Source organism: Thermobia domestica, chromosome 12 (genome assembly GCF_964235325.1).
Source record: "Thermobia domestica chromosome 12, izTheDome1.hap1.1, whole genome shotgun sequence".
Taxonomy (NCBI): domain Eukaryota; kingdom Metazoa; phylum Arthropoda; class Insecta; order Zygentoma; family Lepismatidae; genus Thermobia; species Thermobia domestica.
This window is the reverse complement of record NC_137465.1, coordinates 178,621,822-178,639,524: the sequence shown is the minus strand read 5'-3', so window position 1 is coordinate 178,639,524 and position 17,703 is coordinate 178,621,822. Positions and strand designations below refer to the sequence as shown.

At 36.5% G+C, this 17,703-nt stretch overlaps 1 protein-coding gene across 1 annotated transcript; it reads left to right on the top strand.

Moving 5' to 3' along the window:
- The first annotated feature begins 1,462 nt into the window (after positions 1-1,462).
- LOC145666190 (histone-lysine N-methyltransferase SETMAR-like) lies at positions 1,463-1,921 on the top strand. The gene has a single exon (XM_081733260.1). The coding sequence runs from the start codon at positions 1,463-1,465 to the stop codon at positions 1,919-1,921; it is 459 nt and encodes a 152-aa protein (XP_081589386.1).
- Positions 1,922-17,703: the final 15,782 nt, after the last annotated feature.

Here is a 17,703-nt window from a genome sequence, read left to right as displayed (position 1 = left end):
ATCAGTACAAAGTACCTTTGTATTACAATTCCATAATAATAAATCGTACGTTGCTTTGTAACGCTGTTTCTAATTAGACATAAATTACTTATGTATTCTTTGTTTCCGTACATAAGCTATTTTACACATTATAACGAATGGTGAAGGGTGTAAAACATTGACATGCCTCCCCGTTCTATTGTAATATAGAAAACAAGTGCCCTACGGGGCTCTAACTCGCCTTCACTTGTTATTGCTGCAGTCGTTGTTATGTGAATTGAGTACTGAGCTTTGATACATAAAGGAGCCAATCTGACTGCTATAGCCTATACAACCTGTATGAGGGGGGTCAGCGTTCTACACCCTAACGAATGTACTACAGTAACTTTTAGTCTATGGTAGTATGTTTACAATTCACCCAAACTTACGTTCGATAGTTGATATACATGCTGCTCCTCGCTGTTGTCACATGACATATATCCATACGCCACCTCAGGTGCATCACTTACTGCGTACTCATGTCCATTCGCATTGTGCTACAACTGAAATCCTTTATCTCCTTTCCTGAATAGTAATTAAGCCCTAGCAATATTACTGCTTAGTAAAACATAGTAATATTATTTCGGTAAGATTGTTATCGTTATTTTCTTAATCATCTATGATATTGCAAATGACGTACTATTCCATTCTCATTTTTAAGAAGTGAGAAAAATCTCATAAATGGGGACCTGAAAATTTGCCTTGAACACACAAATGAAAACACATTTCCTTAAATATGAGAAAACATTACTTATTTTGTTTTGAACATGCATTTTTCTCATTTCTGAGCAAGGAAATTTTTAAGAGTGTACCTCTCCCTTAGCGTCGGTGCATAGTCGTTAAACGACTGTTTTTGAAATGAAATACTAACATACTTGTAAGCATAATACCTATATAGTTCATGAGTTACCTGTAATCTTTCAAGTCAGTAGCTTCATATCAAATTTTGTTGTAAAGGAGATGCAATATTGTCCACTGACATAAGAGTTTCACGATTTTTATTGATATATTGATATATTGATATACGTACATATAAGTACAGTACACAATTTATCAGAAAGTGTATTTGTCGAACTCAGTACCTCAGTAACCAGACCCCCACCCAAAAATGACTTATCACTTTCAAGTGCAGTACAATGATACATACGGAACATAAGTGTCCCACTACAAAACAAATTTGGTATTGACATATCAATTGTAATCGTATAATGAGTACTATAACCGTTAAACCTACAGTACTTTATACTCAATTTAAGCATCAGCTTATCCCACAAGTAATGTTGTTTTTTCGATGACCGCTGTAATGACGCCATCTGACGAGCAAATATTGAAGTAGACGACATGCGCCGTAGTTGTGTCATGTAGGCCACTTAGTTGGGCAGCAGTGTATAAGAGAACAGTCTACTCCTCATTTTGGAATTGTGGCTTACTGGAAAGTTTGATCATGACAGTGTCAGATGACCTCATACGGCATGTCATGCTACATGAATTTCACCAGGGCAATTCAGACAGCGCAGCAGCACGAAACATTAACAATATATATGCTCAGGAGCCTGTGGGTGTGTGGAAGTGCCAAAGGCGATATCAGAGGTTTCGATCTGAGAACACCAGCTTCACCGATAAGCCACGAGAAGGGAGACTTGTGCAGCTGCACAACGATGCCCTACGAGCAGCAGTGGAGGGAAACCGAATGCAAACTGTTAAAGAACTGACCAGTAAATTCCATGTCATCCATCCGATCGTTCATCGTCATTTGCAGAATCTTGGGTACGTATCCAAACTTAATCAATGGGTACTCCATGCGTTAAACTCAACAGAAGCAACGGGCATCTGCAGCTACGTGCTCATCAGTCACAGACGTGAGTCATTTCTGAACAGAATAGTAATAGGGGATGATAAGTAAATCCTCTAGCATATTTCAGTAAACGTCATTGGATACTTCAAGGGAGTCTAGGAATTTTGCAGAAAAAAGGACCCCCACCTCTGCAAAGTGAAGTTGAGTATTTTGTAATATTTCTGTTGAATAATCCATTTTGAGCTCTTACTACGTAACCAAACAATCAATGCAGATATCTATTGTCAGCTGGTTGAACGCCTACGGACTGCAGAAACGTCCTACTATGGTTCATCGCAAGGATATGCTTGACTAATGATGACGCGCGTCCACGTACATACGGAATGTTCTGTGGTAAGATTGAATAATGTGACTGGGAGAAAGTTCCTCATTCGGCACACAGTGGTCAAAATGGCAAAAAAGCTGGAAAAAACCGCAGAAACGAACTCTATCACTGGAACGAGCGTCTATAGTCTTTTGGTATGGGAATGTCTACTCTATATAGAATAAATCTGATTTTCATCCTGGTATCACTCGTCCATGAGAAAACACCTGTCGAAAGTGAATAATTGGCCGTCCTTGTAAAAATGCTTTTTGTGTGTGGTAGTATAACGGAACTGTTACTCTTAAGTATGTTAATAGTTATGAAATGCTAAGTATTAGTAACAATAGCAATTCTTTAAGGTCAATATCAGAGCTCTAAGGCACTTCGTATGCGCACTGGGGACATTTTTACAACTATATTCAAAATAAATGCTTTGCTACGCATTTGCACACTTTAAAATTTTCCTAGCAAGTCCAAGATTTCATTTTTATTTTAATATTTTCTGTGGTCTCTCAATTAATGATTTTTGTTAGAATTCGCTGCTACTACGTGGCAAACGATGCGAGCTTCAATGAGTCTGGGTGCGCGCTCAATGTTCACAGAGACTGACTGCTAGTCCTGTTGTGTCGTGTCGTCTTGCCACCTAGACAAGTCATCGCGCACATGGTAAATCGCTGGAGAATTTACTATCCCCATTGCTCCTCTCCTTATAAAGATGTAAAATGAGAAAGCTCACAAGTCTCGAAACAGATTTCCGCAGGTATCGCGAGAAATGGTGTCACAAAAACTCTAGACCTAGGCTTGCTACACATTTTGTTATCGTCTGACTCGATAATTTCATCGTTCAGACCCAGTATTTCCCAAATCATAACAATATGTCAAACGAAATTCTACAACTTTTAAATAGCCATCGCCAATCTCATGTTTGGGCACCAGAGACTTTTGAAAGTGATTGATTTTACAATCGAATTTTATGATTTGTTTTGAAGCATTTTAGTTTTGAAGTTTTGAAGCATTTTCTCGTCATTCCGACCACTGTGCGGCGCCAGAAAAACACTATAAGATAAGAATGATGTGCTATAACCAGTGACCCAGCTCTTTGTCTCCAAAACCTCTTTCAACGGGTATTCAACAACTAGTTGACAGATGGCAAACTGTTGTGGAGTCCGATGGAGACTATTTTCCTGAATAACGGTAGTGTTCAAGGTAACTGACGGTGCAAAAGTATGATATTATTTTCGGAATGACCCGCTATTATTTCTCTTAAGACTAATAGTCCTCTCCTCTGATCTAGTAACTAGCACGCGTGGTCTGTCTTTGGACACGTGGTCCTGGGTTCGACTCCTAGTGGGAGAGCATTATTGTGTTTTGACATTCACCTTAAACTGCATTACCACCTCTCATTTAGCCTTGATACTGAAAAGGAAAGATAAAATTCCAATCAACTAAATCTTACGACTAGCACCCTAAGCAACTATTGATACCTCATTGTCCAAAAATGGTTGTGAAAATGGAGTTTTATCATAATCCATCAATGGAGTTTTATGTATGGAGTTTTATCATAATCCATCAATCAACCAACCAAACAGTGGTGGTATAATTTTGATATCAAGTTGCTTCTTTTGATTTAGCTTCAGATCGTGTTCTTCATGGCATAACAATGACAGAGAGTAACATATACTTGGTCTATATGGTTTAGAAAAATACAAGGGAAGTAATATCGAGAGGTTGGTATGTATATATAGGGTATGAATAAGAATATACTTGCTGGCCCAAAAGTAGGTATAGAAAAATGAAATGAAATCTTTGAGTTTTACGTCCCACGATTATGCCGGTTAGGCTAAAGGAGACGGTGATGATCAGTCATGAATGAAATGGTGGAATGAAGAAAGTGGGAGGAAACGGAAGAACCCCGAGAAAACCCACGCGCACAGTGTTTGTCCACCACAAAGTTCACTTGGCGGGGGCTGGGATCGAACCCGGGACCCCTTGCACCAGAGGTGAACGCTCTACCACTGAGCCACCGCGGCCCCGAAAGTAGGTATAGAGTCCTGTACTGATCGATCATGACATTTTATATCATTTACTTATTGTTATCCATATGGGTATTGATTTAGTTTCTTCCTTATTTGTTCCTAATTTATTTTTACTTATACCTTAAGCTCGGAGCAAACCAAAGCAAATAAATTCACTATATTCATATATTAAAATATCATACTTGATCGATGCTGGTCTGTATACCTACTTTTGAGCCACCCTATATATCTACTTGATTAACATTTAAGAACCTTGATCTGAATTATGGCCAATGCTTTAGGATATATATATTAGAATAGGAAAACATGGCCAAGCTGATATTTCCTACATCTCTGTCCCAATTGTCTAACGAGTATCCTTGTGATTATAAAGTTAATATACGCATCTTCGGAGCGGGAGGTGCGAATTCGATTCTCGGTGGAAACTAACGTAGTACTGATCTCACGTTTCATATAGTCTTACTGCTGAATGGTACGTTAAGCTCAAATTAATTAACCAACCAATGTTCTACAATATTGTGCGGGGCTCTTGTTTATTTATGAACGTTTTAAGTTGTCCTTTCGGATGAGATCGACCGACTGAGTTACGACCAAACAAAGTGAAGCTATGTGCAACTGTTCACTAATGGAATTAATAAAAAAAAAATCTCAACATTGAGATAAAATACAGATTTATATCTCAATGAAAAGAATCGTACTGTATCTAAAAGGTATTTTTTACTGTTAATAGCTATTATTTATGACACCTAGGTTATGTAGAGGACAAAAATGTTCTTTTTCTGGTGAAGAGGCGTGTATTTCTTATAACAAAGTCCATTGACAAATAAATCCAGCTTATGGAAATCTATCCTCTCTTGGTAAGGCTTGGGCTACTTTTCTACGGAGTCAGTTTTTATTTTTTACAGAATTTACATTCAAAAGAGCCTTCATTTACAACCTGTTTCATTATTAAATGAAGTTATTTTATATAATTCATGTATAACTAGAATAGACAATAATAATAATAATTTGAGTATTAAGCTTTTATCGTTGGAATTAATTACATTCACAACAGCAGTGTGACAACTACTTAACTATCGCAGTTCTGTATGATGATGGAGAACTTCTGGATGATGGAGGTCCTAAACGGCAGAATTCCTTACTGCGTATGTTCTAAACTGCATAAGTCCTAAACAGCATATGTCCTAAACAGAAAAAGTCCTAAACTACAGATGATCTAAAATTCAAGACCTAAATATTTAGCACTTACAAACACTACCTAAAATTAATTATTTTATGAAGTGAAATATAACTACATTTGTACGGGGCAGATCAGTAAGCAAAGTACAACACTTTATATAGTAGAAAGCGTAATATGAAGAACGCCAAGGATGTATACAAAGTAAATGATCATATTAAAGCTACTTTTCAACACAGCCGACGAGTCTCTCAACACTCTTCTCCACTTGTGACAGAAGTTTCAAAAGAAAAACCTGTTTATAGAAGACCGTCTTTTGGGATATAGTCATTTGTGTACAACCGTTTTGACCTCTTCACCGGAATTGAAACGCACGCCAGCCAAGAATTTCTTCATTGGGGGAAAAAGATGATAGTCTGAAAGTGCCAGATCAAGAATGTATGACACTTACTCGACTATCTCCCACTTCAATTGCTTGAGTTTCTCATGAACAGAAGCAGCAATATCAGGGCGTACAATGTCATGAAAAAGTTTGACGTTTCCAGCACAATGCAACTTTGCCAATCTTTTTTATTTCAACGCAGGATTCACAGTGATCCCACGTGTTACAAAATTTACAAATAGTAGATCTTACATGTCACAGAATACAGTAACTAGCTTTTCTTTCGCAGGTTGAATAACTTTGAATTTCTCTTTAATAGGGAATCGGTACTTTCTATACCACGGATGCCCTCTGTGTCAAACGTGTAATGGTACGTACCACCGATAGGCCTACTCACCACTTGTAACGATATCTTACTGAAAAGCATGTCGCTTTTCAGCGTAATGTGCCAGTGACTCCGACATGTCATCATTCACTGTCCCTTGTGGATGGACTATGAGATCTTTCGGCAGACAATGTCAACTTTTTATTATTATTATTATTATTATTATTATTATTATTATTATTATTATTATTATTATTATTATTATTATTATTATTATTATTATTATTATTATTATTTTGTGGAAAACAGTGGTAGCTCTTAAAATGGAGTAGCTAGGACAGGAAATTATAGCGGTACACAATTCATATCGCAAGCTACCATAAGTGGTTCTACTTCCAAAACCAAGTCAAAATGACTTTTTCATGGAAAATCAAAAATCGATATTATTTCTAAATAAAAAGCTTTACGTTATATGAGAAAATGTATTTTGAAGCAACACATCTCAAAAACGATTAGTTTTTACAAGAAACAATGTAGAATTTGTTAGAGGAAATCACACTTAAATTAGTCGAGTGTGATAATGAACACGTCAAGACTGCTGTGCAACAAGGATTTCATGTTGATATATATATATATATATATATATATATATATATATATATATATATATATATATATATATATATATATATATATATATATATATATATATATATATATCTTCGTTTAGGGAATTATTCAAGACCTGAGTTTTTGTATACTCTATGTACCGGTAACACCAGGTTATGAAGGATGGGTTCTGCTGTTTATCTGGGCTCTGAATGACAACCGGGACCTGAATCGATTCCTCAGAGTGTGGCTGTTACTCACCACACTATCTCGCCTGCATGAGACCTGGATTAGAGGCCCATGTCGTCAGTTCCACCCGATTGAGCTTGAGATTTACACTTTGTAAAATGTTACTTCTGGCAAATGATTGTACTCTGTAATTGACAAAATCAGACGAAGACGGCTTTGGTTCCCACCCGTTGATCATATTCTGAATTATCGCCTGTGTCTATGCTAAATATTTGCTTAAACAACGCCGATTTCAGCTACGTGGCATTTTAACCACTATATACAAATACCAATAATAATAATAATAATAATAATAATAATAATAATAATAATAATAATAATAATAATAATAATAACTATACGAACTTTATAATGTGTTGTGTTACTCTTTATCTGATTCGTAAGCCGCCCAGCATGTTCTTGTCTGCAGTGGTTTCATCTCCGGAAGTAGTCCCACGGGAGACTTAGTCTCGATTACCTAGAAGTTGGCAAACTTAATCCCGGTACTTGTTAGAATACAAGTTAACCTCCTCCTCTTCTCCTGCCACTCTTCGTCTTTCTCCCATCCCCCTATGCCAAGCTTTCCAGCTGCAACCACTTTGAATTAAACAAGAGAATAGATTACGAGGTTCAGACAGAGACACTGAGTGAGTGAGGAGCAGGCGCATTGCTCTGAAGAAATTTTTCTTTCTCAGGTTTCTTCTTCACACCTTTTCTAAAGTTTGAACACAACGACGAGATGTGCTTGCAATGTTTAAATGTTGTCACGAGCAAATAACAAACAGAATGTGGATAGCTAAACAGAGACTGTAAATTGTTGGATAAATTCATTGTGAAATATGCCGCAGAAACATTTACTTTTTGTTTTATAATGAAATAAACATTGTACCATGAACAAGTATTTAGCAAAATTAGAACAATTGACAGCAGAAGTCTTTAATGATAGTTTCATTTATGCTCACGTCCTTTGTGAGCAACGTAGCTATCTATATATAGGACAAGATCTAGGTAATGAAGTAGTTTCGGAGCCACCGTATTGAGGTTAAAAAGTGGAATATCCCACGGGGAATAGATATTGGAATCTTGGCACCTAAGGAAAGCGCGCTTGCCACTTTTAAAAAATCATCACAAGACAGATAATACATCACACTTTAAGTACAGAAAGACAAGAATTTGTACATAAACTTTATTTGAAAAATCAGTAAAATAAAACAAACTTCAGGAAAAAGTAATGATGTAATGCATACAATGTATCAGTTAATATACCGCCTCTTAATATTGAGCATGCGATTGGTGAGGTTGAGGAATAAGTATACGATGTAAGAGTAGCGTAACCTAGAAATGCCAGAGGTTCAATTCGTATTAAAATGGAGAAGAATACGAGTCGTAGTTACCATCAGCCACATTACAAATTTTATGTTTGATTGTGGGGTAAAAATGAAAATCGGGGCGCAAAACCATGTTTTTCACAAATTACGCAATGTGTGCTAATGTAAACAATACGGGCAATGATCATGTGAAAGAAATATGTAGTAATAAAAAACTGACTTCAAATCTGAACTGAATCTGAACTTAAATGTGTCACAGAAAGCGCAATTCAAGTGATTTGCTTTCAAATTAAAGAAAAAAAACGCTAGGTAATGAAATCTTTGAGTTTTACATCCCACGGTTATGCTAGTTAGGCTAAAGGAGACGGTGATGATGAGTGATGAATGAAATGGTGGAATGAAGAAAGTGGGAGAACCGCGAGAAAACCCACACACACGGTGTTTGTCCACCACAAAGTTCACTTGGCGGAGGCTGGGATCGAACGCGGAACCCCAAGCACCAGAGGTGAACGCTCTACCACTGAGCCACCGCGGCCCCCGACACGCTAGGTAGTTTACAAATTTGAGGTTTAGTATTTTGTGGGTTGGCAAACAGAGCTCGAATAAATATAGAATAAGAGGAGGTGAGTAGACAGTTTGAGTTCGACTGAAATTCTATTATCGTCACCACCAGAGATGTACGCAGTGGGTTAATCCTGGGATTCCTCCCCGAAATTCTGATTTTTTTGTAATTTTAGCCTAAGATTAGGGATACTTCTCCGAATTTTAATATATCCTAATATTTTATCCTCATATTGAAATCTTTGAGCCGCCTCAAAATAAATTCCTGCGTACGTGCCTTGTCACCAGCAAGCAGGAGTGTAATGGGACGTCAATGGAAGTCTATACCGTATATCTACGTATTATCAATGTACTTTCTTATCTTTACGAAAGAACCAGATTACACAGTGATGTGAATACCATATATTTTAGAAAACAGACTAGCATATACCTATCAAACATTGGACCATTACATCACTGCCAGTAACAAGGGATAAATGCACCATACCTGTTCGTTAGTCAATAACTGCGGAACTAGAATGTGTTCGGTACGTTACTCATTTTACAATTATTTTCTTCTATATTTACTGCTGTGATTGGTAAGAAGATCAGGAGATGTAAATGAGAAATTTATACATGGAAAACATATGTAAATTCCTCTCTCACAACCACCTACTCACGGGAATGTTTGTTTTTATAACTTATAAAAAATATTTAATTGCCAAATAAAAGTAATAAAAGTAAAGACAATTTTAGGTTCAAGTCAGTAGAGCACAATATATCTGGGTCAATTTACTTCTTCACATTTTGGTAAACGTGACCTTCATTTTTATAGTCCGGTTCTTTCATATGTAGACTTGAGCATGACAGTATCTGCCATTTTGTATATCAAAGATCATGTGTATGATTACCACTAGATAACTACAGTACCTGGTATCAATGTGCATGGAACCCGTCAAACCTGCAAGAAAACAGATAAATAATACGGGTACTCACCATCCCTAATAAAATACTCTAAGATGCTTATCAAAGATAAGAACTCCATTTCATTAAAAGTAAAAGGACATTTATTTTCTAATACTTTATTTTATCATTTTTTACAGAACAGCACATCATTATAGATATTAACTATATTTGGGTAGTCCAATGCCAAAACGGACTAACCACATTTTTGACGAAATTGAAATTGTGTTACATTTGTGTTGAGAACTGAAAAGCTCATCACTCGCCATAGAATCCGCTCATCACAACGACTTACCCCATCCCTTGGCAAAGAAAAGAAGCTACAATCTCCGTTCATTTTGGCATGATAAAACTCTCAGTTCAAAAAATATCACTCCATCTAAATTGCATCACAAATGTAGTTAGTTCGTTTTGGAATGGGACCGCCCATTTAACACACAGCAGCAACATTATATATATATATATATATATATATATATATATATATATATATATATATATATATATATATATATATATATACAGGGTGAGTCAAAAGTCCTTGGACACCTGCATAAGTTTGAAAATCGACAGGAAAAGTAAAAAGTGATGATGGGAACAGAGGTTTGATGAGAAGCCGCAACTTTTGGAGTGTATGTCATTCATGGCCGCCATCTTAAAATCCGCCATTTTGGATTTAAGTCATTTTTTTAAATAGGAAGGGGGGTTGTATGACACACCAAATAACACTAGCTTGAGCTCAGAAATTTAGTGGTGTAATTTGTTTTCTTCTATCTTGTACAGTTTAGAAGTTATTACTTTTCAAAGGTAGGAAATTACCTTGATACTGAATGCTACAACACATGTTCTACGTGTTGTCCATCCCGTGCAATGCACAATTGTAGTCGCCGCAACCACTCTGACTGCACACGGAGGAGAAGGTCTCCTGAAATTTGGTCACAGGCTTGTTGGATGCGTTCCTCCAAGTGTCTGAAATCACGGATTGTCTCAGCATACACTATCTGCTTAAGATGTCTAGATAGATAAAATCAAGGCGTGTTAAGTCAGGGAATCTGGGCGGCCACTCCACGGGACCACGGCGACCAACCACTTCCCTGGCAGTTGTTCATCCAACCATTCACGGACACCAAGTCCATAGTGTGGAGGGGCTCTATCATGCTGAAAATAAGATGGAAAAATGCCGTCAGCGTTCAGTGTGGCAGGGAACACAAGGTCCTGCAGCAGCATCAGATACTGTGGTGCAGTTAAGGTGTTGTAAATGAAAAATGGCCCAATGATGCGGGTGTCCCATATGCCACACCACACCATTACCTTCGCTGGACTATGTTCTCGACTCGGGTCAACCCAGTTCGGATTTGCGTCACACCAGTATCGACAATTATGTCGATTAACCGCCCCGTTCAAAGTGAAATACGCCTCATCGCTGAACAGTATGCTCTTGGCAAACGCAGGATCCAGTTCGTGTTGTTCAGTAGCCCACATGCAGAACTCCAACCGGTGATCAGGGTCATCCTCGTTCAGTTTATGTTGCATGTGCAGCTTGTAAGGATTCCACTGATTGGCGTGCAATATCCGGACAACGGAGGATTGGCTTATTGCACATGCTAGGGACACACGACGGGTACTTCGTTTAGGACTTTTCACAAACGACGCAACAACCGCCGTTGCAGTTTCCTCATTGGTGGCAGTCTTTAGTCGCCCACTACGTGCCCTATCTTGAACAGAGCCTGTCTCCCGGAATTAGATGATCACGTGAGCCACCGTGCTGTGCGATACCGGTTCTCTGTCTGGGTGCCGTCTGTTGTAGTCAGCTGCTATTGTTCGTTAGCTGCGTTAGCCTGATATAAGGATGATTACGATCTTCTGTTCACGGGTCAGACCCATTTTTGATCACCTGGAACAATGAGAGAACTGGGTCAGTATCAAGGTAATTTCCCATCTTTGAACATTAATAACTTCTAAACTGTACAAGATAAAAAAAAAACAAATTACACCACTAAATTCCTGAGCTCAAACTAGTGTTATTTGATGTGTCATACATCCCCTTCCCATTTAAAAAAAATGACTTGAATCCAAAATGGCGGATTTCTGGATGGCGGCCATGAATAATATACACTTCAAAAGTTGCGGCCCCTCATCAAACCTCTGTTCCCATATCACTTTTTACTTTTCCCGTCGATTTTCAAACTTATGCAGGTGTCCAAGGACTTTTGACCCACCCTGTATATATATAAGAATATTTTCCGTTGGTTTAAATTATCGCTATATATTATTGACACCACTCGAACGTCCGTCCGTTGTTCCACTTCTTCTTTTTAACAATCACAGTATTGTGTTTCTTCTATGTACCGATTACTTCTCAAGATCTATCTGTTGAAAAGTAGCTAGTCCTTCTTCCTTGTTTAATGGCTTTTATGCTACTAGTTGAAGTTATATATTATTATATCCTTCTTCCTTCAGAAATCTTCATGGTAGATAAGTTTTAGTCTGTATTTCAATAAAAGTATGCACTATATTATATATATATATATATATATATATATATATATATATATATATATATATATATATATTGCATAGGTAATTTGCACATTTCAGTAAAAAGTGATGCGTATTGATTGTAACAACACTAGTTTCGATATCATGATTTTATATTATATATATAATAATAATTTCATCTTAGACAAGAATGTAAATTTGTTGTTCTCTCCAGACTATCACCACATGTAAAATAATAATCACTTGTAAAGTCCATCCGTATTCGTCAGTCGTTTCTTGATCTGCTGAGTACAAGTGCTAGACTCGTTGAGGGCGATGAAACAAAAGAAAAAAACTAACGAGTATGGCAAAATAGTAAGTAACCGAAGAATAATCTTTTCGATCCGTTCGATCCTTGTCATTATGAAAACTCACTAACTGATCCCTGTCTTCCCTTTTTGTCAATCTTGTGTATCCCTTGAAATGTGTAAACTCACGTTCGGTTATTGGTTTTTCAATAGAACTTTCCCCTTTTTCTTTGTTTTTGTAAAGACTAACGTTTTATTCGGGGTGATGTATCTCTATTTCTAATTATCTTCACTTTGTTAATTAATATTACAGTTATTATAAATTGTCATGTCTTTTTTTATTATTGAACATGTAACCATATGTTCGTTACGCTACTTCCGACTTTGATTAATTCCAGTGTTTGTTCTTTAGACTAATGCTTCGAAAAGTGGCGTGTTCGTAGGGGTGGGAGAGGAGAACGATCCCCCTGATTTAATTTTAGTAATATATAATATCACACTAAATATGGAAAAGGATGTGTAATCTTTAAATGTATTAGCTACTGAAAAGCAACTACTGTACCTCAACGTTAATAGTAAGATAGAAATTCTATGAAACAGTACTCGAGACTACTAACCAATTTATATTGAACAAACAGTATATTTAGCTTTTAAATATTCGCTCAACATGAATTATGTACAACAATTCAACAAAATGATATATTTAGTTATAGACGCAAGCAACGATTTTGACGTGGTTAAATTTTCAAATTATTAACCAATCAAATATATTTACTTAGTCTGCTAAGTAAGCAGTATCTTGTTCTAACTCCTCATGCCATGCCTCGTAATATGGCCGAAATATATAATATAGCTTCAAATATAAGCCAGAAAAAAGCTACCGGCAATTACGAAAATATTTTAGATAAATAAGGACATAACTAGCCTTATAAGACAAAAGAATTTATGAAAAGGAATTATTTGTGTAATTTTCTGCTGTATTAATACAATGCAGGTTTTCAAGAAGACAAGCAGCTTCAGCGAGGTTACAACAATACTACTACTACTATTACTACTACTACTACTACTACTACTACTACTACTACTACTACTAATAATAATAATAATAATAATAATAATAATAATAATAATAATAATAATAATAATAATAATAATAATAATAATAATAATAACTTCTACAGTTATATGTATATTCGACTTTTCTAACTTTTATATATTTAATCTCTTGAACATCAATCGTATATATTATATGTAATAATCCTAATTCATTTGAGAATTCAGAAACTAGGCTGTAACAATGGCCTGTAGAACCATCCTCCCATGGGACATTTTAGCACAATTATGAGCTCCTATAGAGAGGGAGCTCATCAGTTACAGTCGCAATTCCCGCCAGATGGCATAAGCACAGGGAGAAGCTTTTTCGGTGCAGCAAAACAACATATTCAAAATACTCATTCAAATACTATTAAACCAGTAAGTGGTAACCAGTAATAGTACATGGATTATATGTTACAAATAATAAATTACAATTTTTCTGCTTCTTCTGATACTGTAGACACTGTGGAAGTTTTTCTGGTTTTACACCTAAATCACAATATCAAAATGTGTTATATGCTTATTTTCTTTGCGGTTTGACATACTTGCTACTGGGCCTGCCTAGTTACAGGTACCCTCTAGTGGAGAAAATATGAAACAGGACCTAACAGAATGCCATGTGGTTCTCATTTTGAAACATCTGCTACAGTCTGACAATGTTACAAATTACAAGTTAATAAATTGGATTATGCTTATGTATAGTTTACATACAAATACATGCATATATTTTATAACATCATAGACCTATATCGTTGTCGTATGGAGTTATCATCCTCTAGAAACTCTCAAAACAGTTAATTTCCGGTATGTCTGCTCTTAGCGGTCAGAGAAGCTCTACCAACTCAAATGCCGGATTATATTTGAGCTTCTTTTCTTTTTGCACGGCTGAACGACAAAGTTTTAGCAATAATAGCGAGGGGGGTTACGAAAATAAACAAAACACGATATTCGCATTAGTTTCCAAAAACTTAAGTACAAATATTTAATTATAATTATTACTATTAATTACTTTCTGTTTCATCTGGTACCTGTGAAAGAACATTCTTAGAGAGGTTCGCTGAGCCAGAAGGATACTTGGCTTTAAATGTGTGAAAATCCTGGTCAAGGAAAGAACTTCACACATATTATTTGACTGTATCTTACTATAGTGGTGTGATGTTCAGACAATAGGCTAGCTACAGCCTCATTGTCTCCACTCTTTCTAGTTATTAACCCTCTGAATGTTTTACTTCTTCCTTCTACGCCTTTTGATATATACTGTACACTTAACAGAAGTAGCAATTTTAGTTTCTACTAAAAACATAAGATTGGCAATTTCATACTTTGGATAGGTCACTGATCTCCAAGCTCCATAGTTTTAGCCAAATGTTATGTTATTGGTAGAATATTTTTTTCCATATCAACAGTAATTTCTCCATTTTCAGTTTAATAGATAACGATTATTAAATAGCCTACTATGATTTGAATCCTTGGCGTCATTCTCATTGACATAAAGAATACTAAATATCCTATTATTATTCTCTAAATCATTATGCAAATAAAATATTCAAATTCAAAAATTTACATATCGGTATGTAAAAAAATAGAATTTACATATTGATATATAAACCAGTTGAGAATGCTTCACGAGCATTGCCAGAACGAACTAAAAAGAATGTAGAGATGGAGCGGAAAGAATAACTGTCATTGTTCCTAGATGTAAAAATAATTCTTTTTACCCGCATCTTCTCTTTCTTACAAAAATGAGCAAATATCATCTCTCTATGACACAATTCTCGACATATGACTGCTTAAATATCTAGAAATTCGAACTTTTTAAGCCAATATCTGGGGAACGGTGCCCAGTTCGCCAGTAGACAGTTAATCAGTGTCTACCGGTTACTATTTGGTATCAAAATGTTCACCATCCTCTTAGGTATTGATCAACACCAACGTAATCTCTGCGTGACTTACGCTTTCCGAGATTTGGCTTCTGAAATCTTTCGAAATCCGAACTGTCTTTTGACCAATATCATGGGAACAGTAAGTCACAGAGAGATGATATTGGTGTTAATCAATCCCTAATGGAATGTTAAACATTTTCGTACCGATATTAATTGATGGCCACTGGCCAAACTAGTGGCCAGTTGGACAGCGGCTACCGATTAATATTGGTACCAAAATATCTACCATCCTCATAGGTATTGATCAACATCAATATCACCTCTCTACAACTTATGGTCCCCTAGCTATGGCTCCTTAAATATCTAGAAATTGGCCATTTTTGGCCAATATCACGGCAACGGTAAGTCATAGAAATAAGATATTGGTATTAATCAATACCTAAGAGGATAGTAGACATTTTGGCACTGATATTAATTGGTTGCCACTTGCCAACTGGTCATTGGCCAAACCAGTGGTCAGTTGGACAGTGGCCACCGATTACTATTTAGTACCAACATATTTACCATCCTTTAGATATTGACCAACATCAATATGATCTCTCTATGACTTACGGTTCCCGAGATATGGCTCCTTAAATCTCTGGTAGTCGTCCATTTTGGGCCAATATCTCGGGAACGGTAAGAGTGGCGCGAAAAATATAATCACTTTCTCTGAAAGTTTTGATGCTTTATCGAATGCAGGGTTCAAAATTGAAAAAAATCGCAAATAACAGACAGACGGACAGATAGACAGACACACAGACATAGAGAATTCAATAACAAACTTTTTAAGTTCGTTGAAAATATGAATAGAAAAATACATGCAACAATTCCATTGTAATTTCATTTTTATTTTCTGTGTTTTTGTGTACTTTTTTGTATGTTAAATGGCCGTTTTTCTATAAACGCAATTATTTTGATTTAATTTGCTCTATTGAAAACAAAATGTCTACCCTATTTTCAATAACTTAAAATATATTTAATTTTATACTTGGATTCTTTTTTCAGATGAGAGGTTCTCTTTATCTTCCTTTTTCTGTCAAAAATCAATATATTTTCCCAATTTTTGCTCTTAAGCTTTATATTTAACTTTCTTCTAAACCAGAGCTCCCTTCTGGCTAAGTGGTTCGCGTACGCATCTTTGGCGTAGAGGACCCGGGTTTGATTTCCTGTTGAGTTCATGTGGTTCGGATCTCATGTTAAGCTATAGATCCACTTCTTGTATAGCCTCGTTGCTGAAAGGGACACTAAACTCAAATCAACTCAAATCTTTTAAACTATTTTCATTCTTAAGATGACAAATTTAACATATCATTGGCTTTATTTTTCTTAATATTTCGATGCGATTGGGTGACTGGCAGTTTTCTTGATGTGCTTGCGATTGATATTGGTCTTTTCTTGCCTGTATCACAATGTAACCGTCGTTCTCTGCTGTAGTCAACCGTGGTTAACCACCAGATCTCTTTCGCACAACATTGCCTCTGGCTCGGCATGCTCCTCATGCATTTAATATAATTCTGTCTGCAATACAAATTCCTGGACCACATTCGTCACACTTCACCCTTCTTGCAATTTACCGATGATCCTTCTCCGTATGAAGTCACCCATATGTCATCTCCGGGCCATGGTGATAGAAGTAACACCATCACAATGTAGCTTAACAACACTCTGACTGACACATGATCCCTTTCATTCAACTGCTTCATGTTGGTGAAGCAGACCCACTCGGTACGGTCACGCAACGCGTTTTGCTCTCTGTGGCTGTGTAAGTGTGGGAAACCTCTGGCAACGTGCTTGGGGGCCTTTCGTTCATTCCCCTTGAATACACAATACTTTATATTACTTTATCTATCTCGTCCTAAAGTTTTGCCCACCAATTTTTAGTTTGAGCTCCTTCGTTAGCGTACGCACCTTTGGCATGGGAGACCTGGGTTCGATTCCCGGCGGGAGCCCATGTGGTTCGGATTCCACGTTAATCAGTGGATCCTATCTCATATATAGCCTCGTTGCTGAAAGGGACTTTAAACTCGCAATCAACTCAACCAATATTTATTTTACTTTCGATTACAGTATATCCAGGTAAACAAAATCGGAAAGAAAATACACTAAAGTGTGTTTAGATTAAACATGTAGAT

Bases quoted from the DNA above. Each gene is read 5' to 3' on its own strand.
- LOC145666190 (XM_081733260.1), top strand. From the start codon at position 1,463: ATGACAGTGTCAGATGACCTCATACGGCATGTCATGCTACATGAATTT.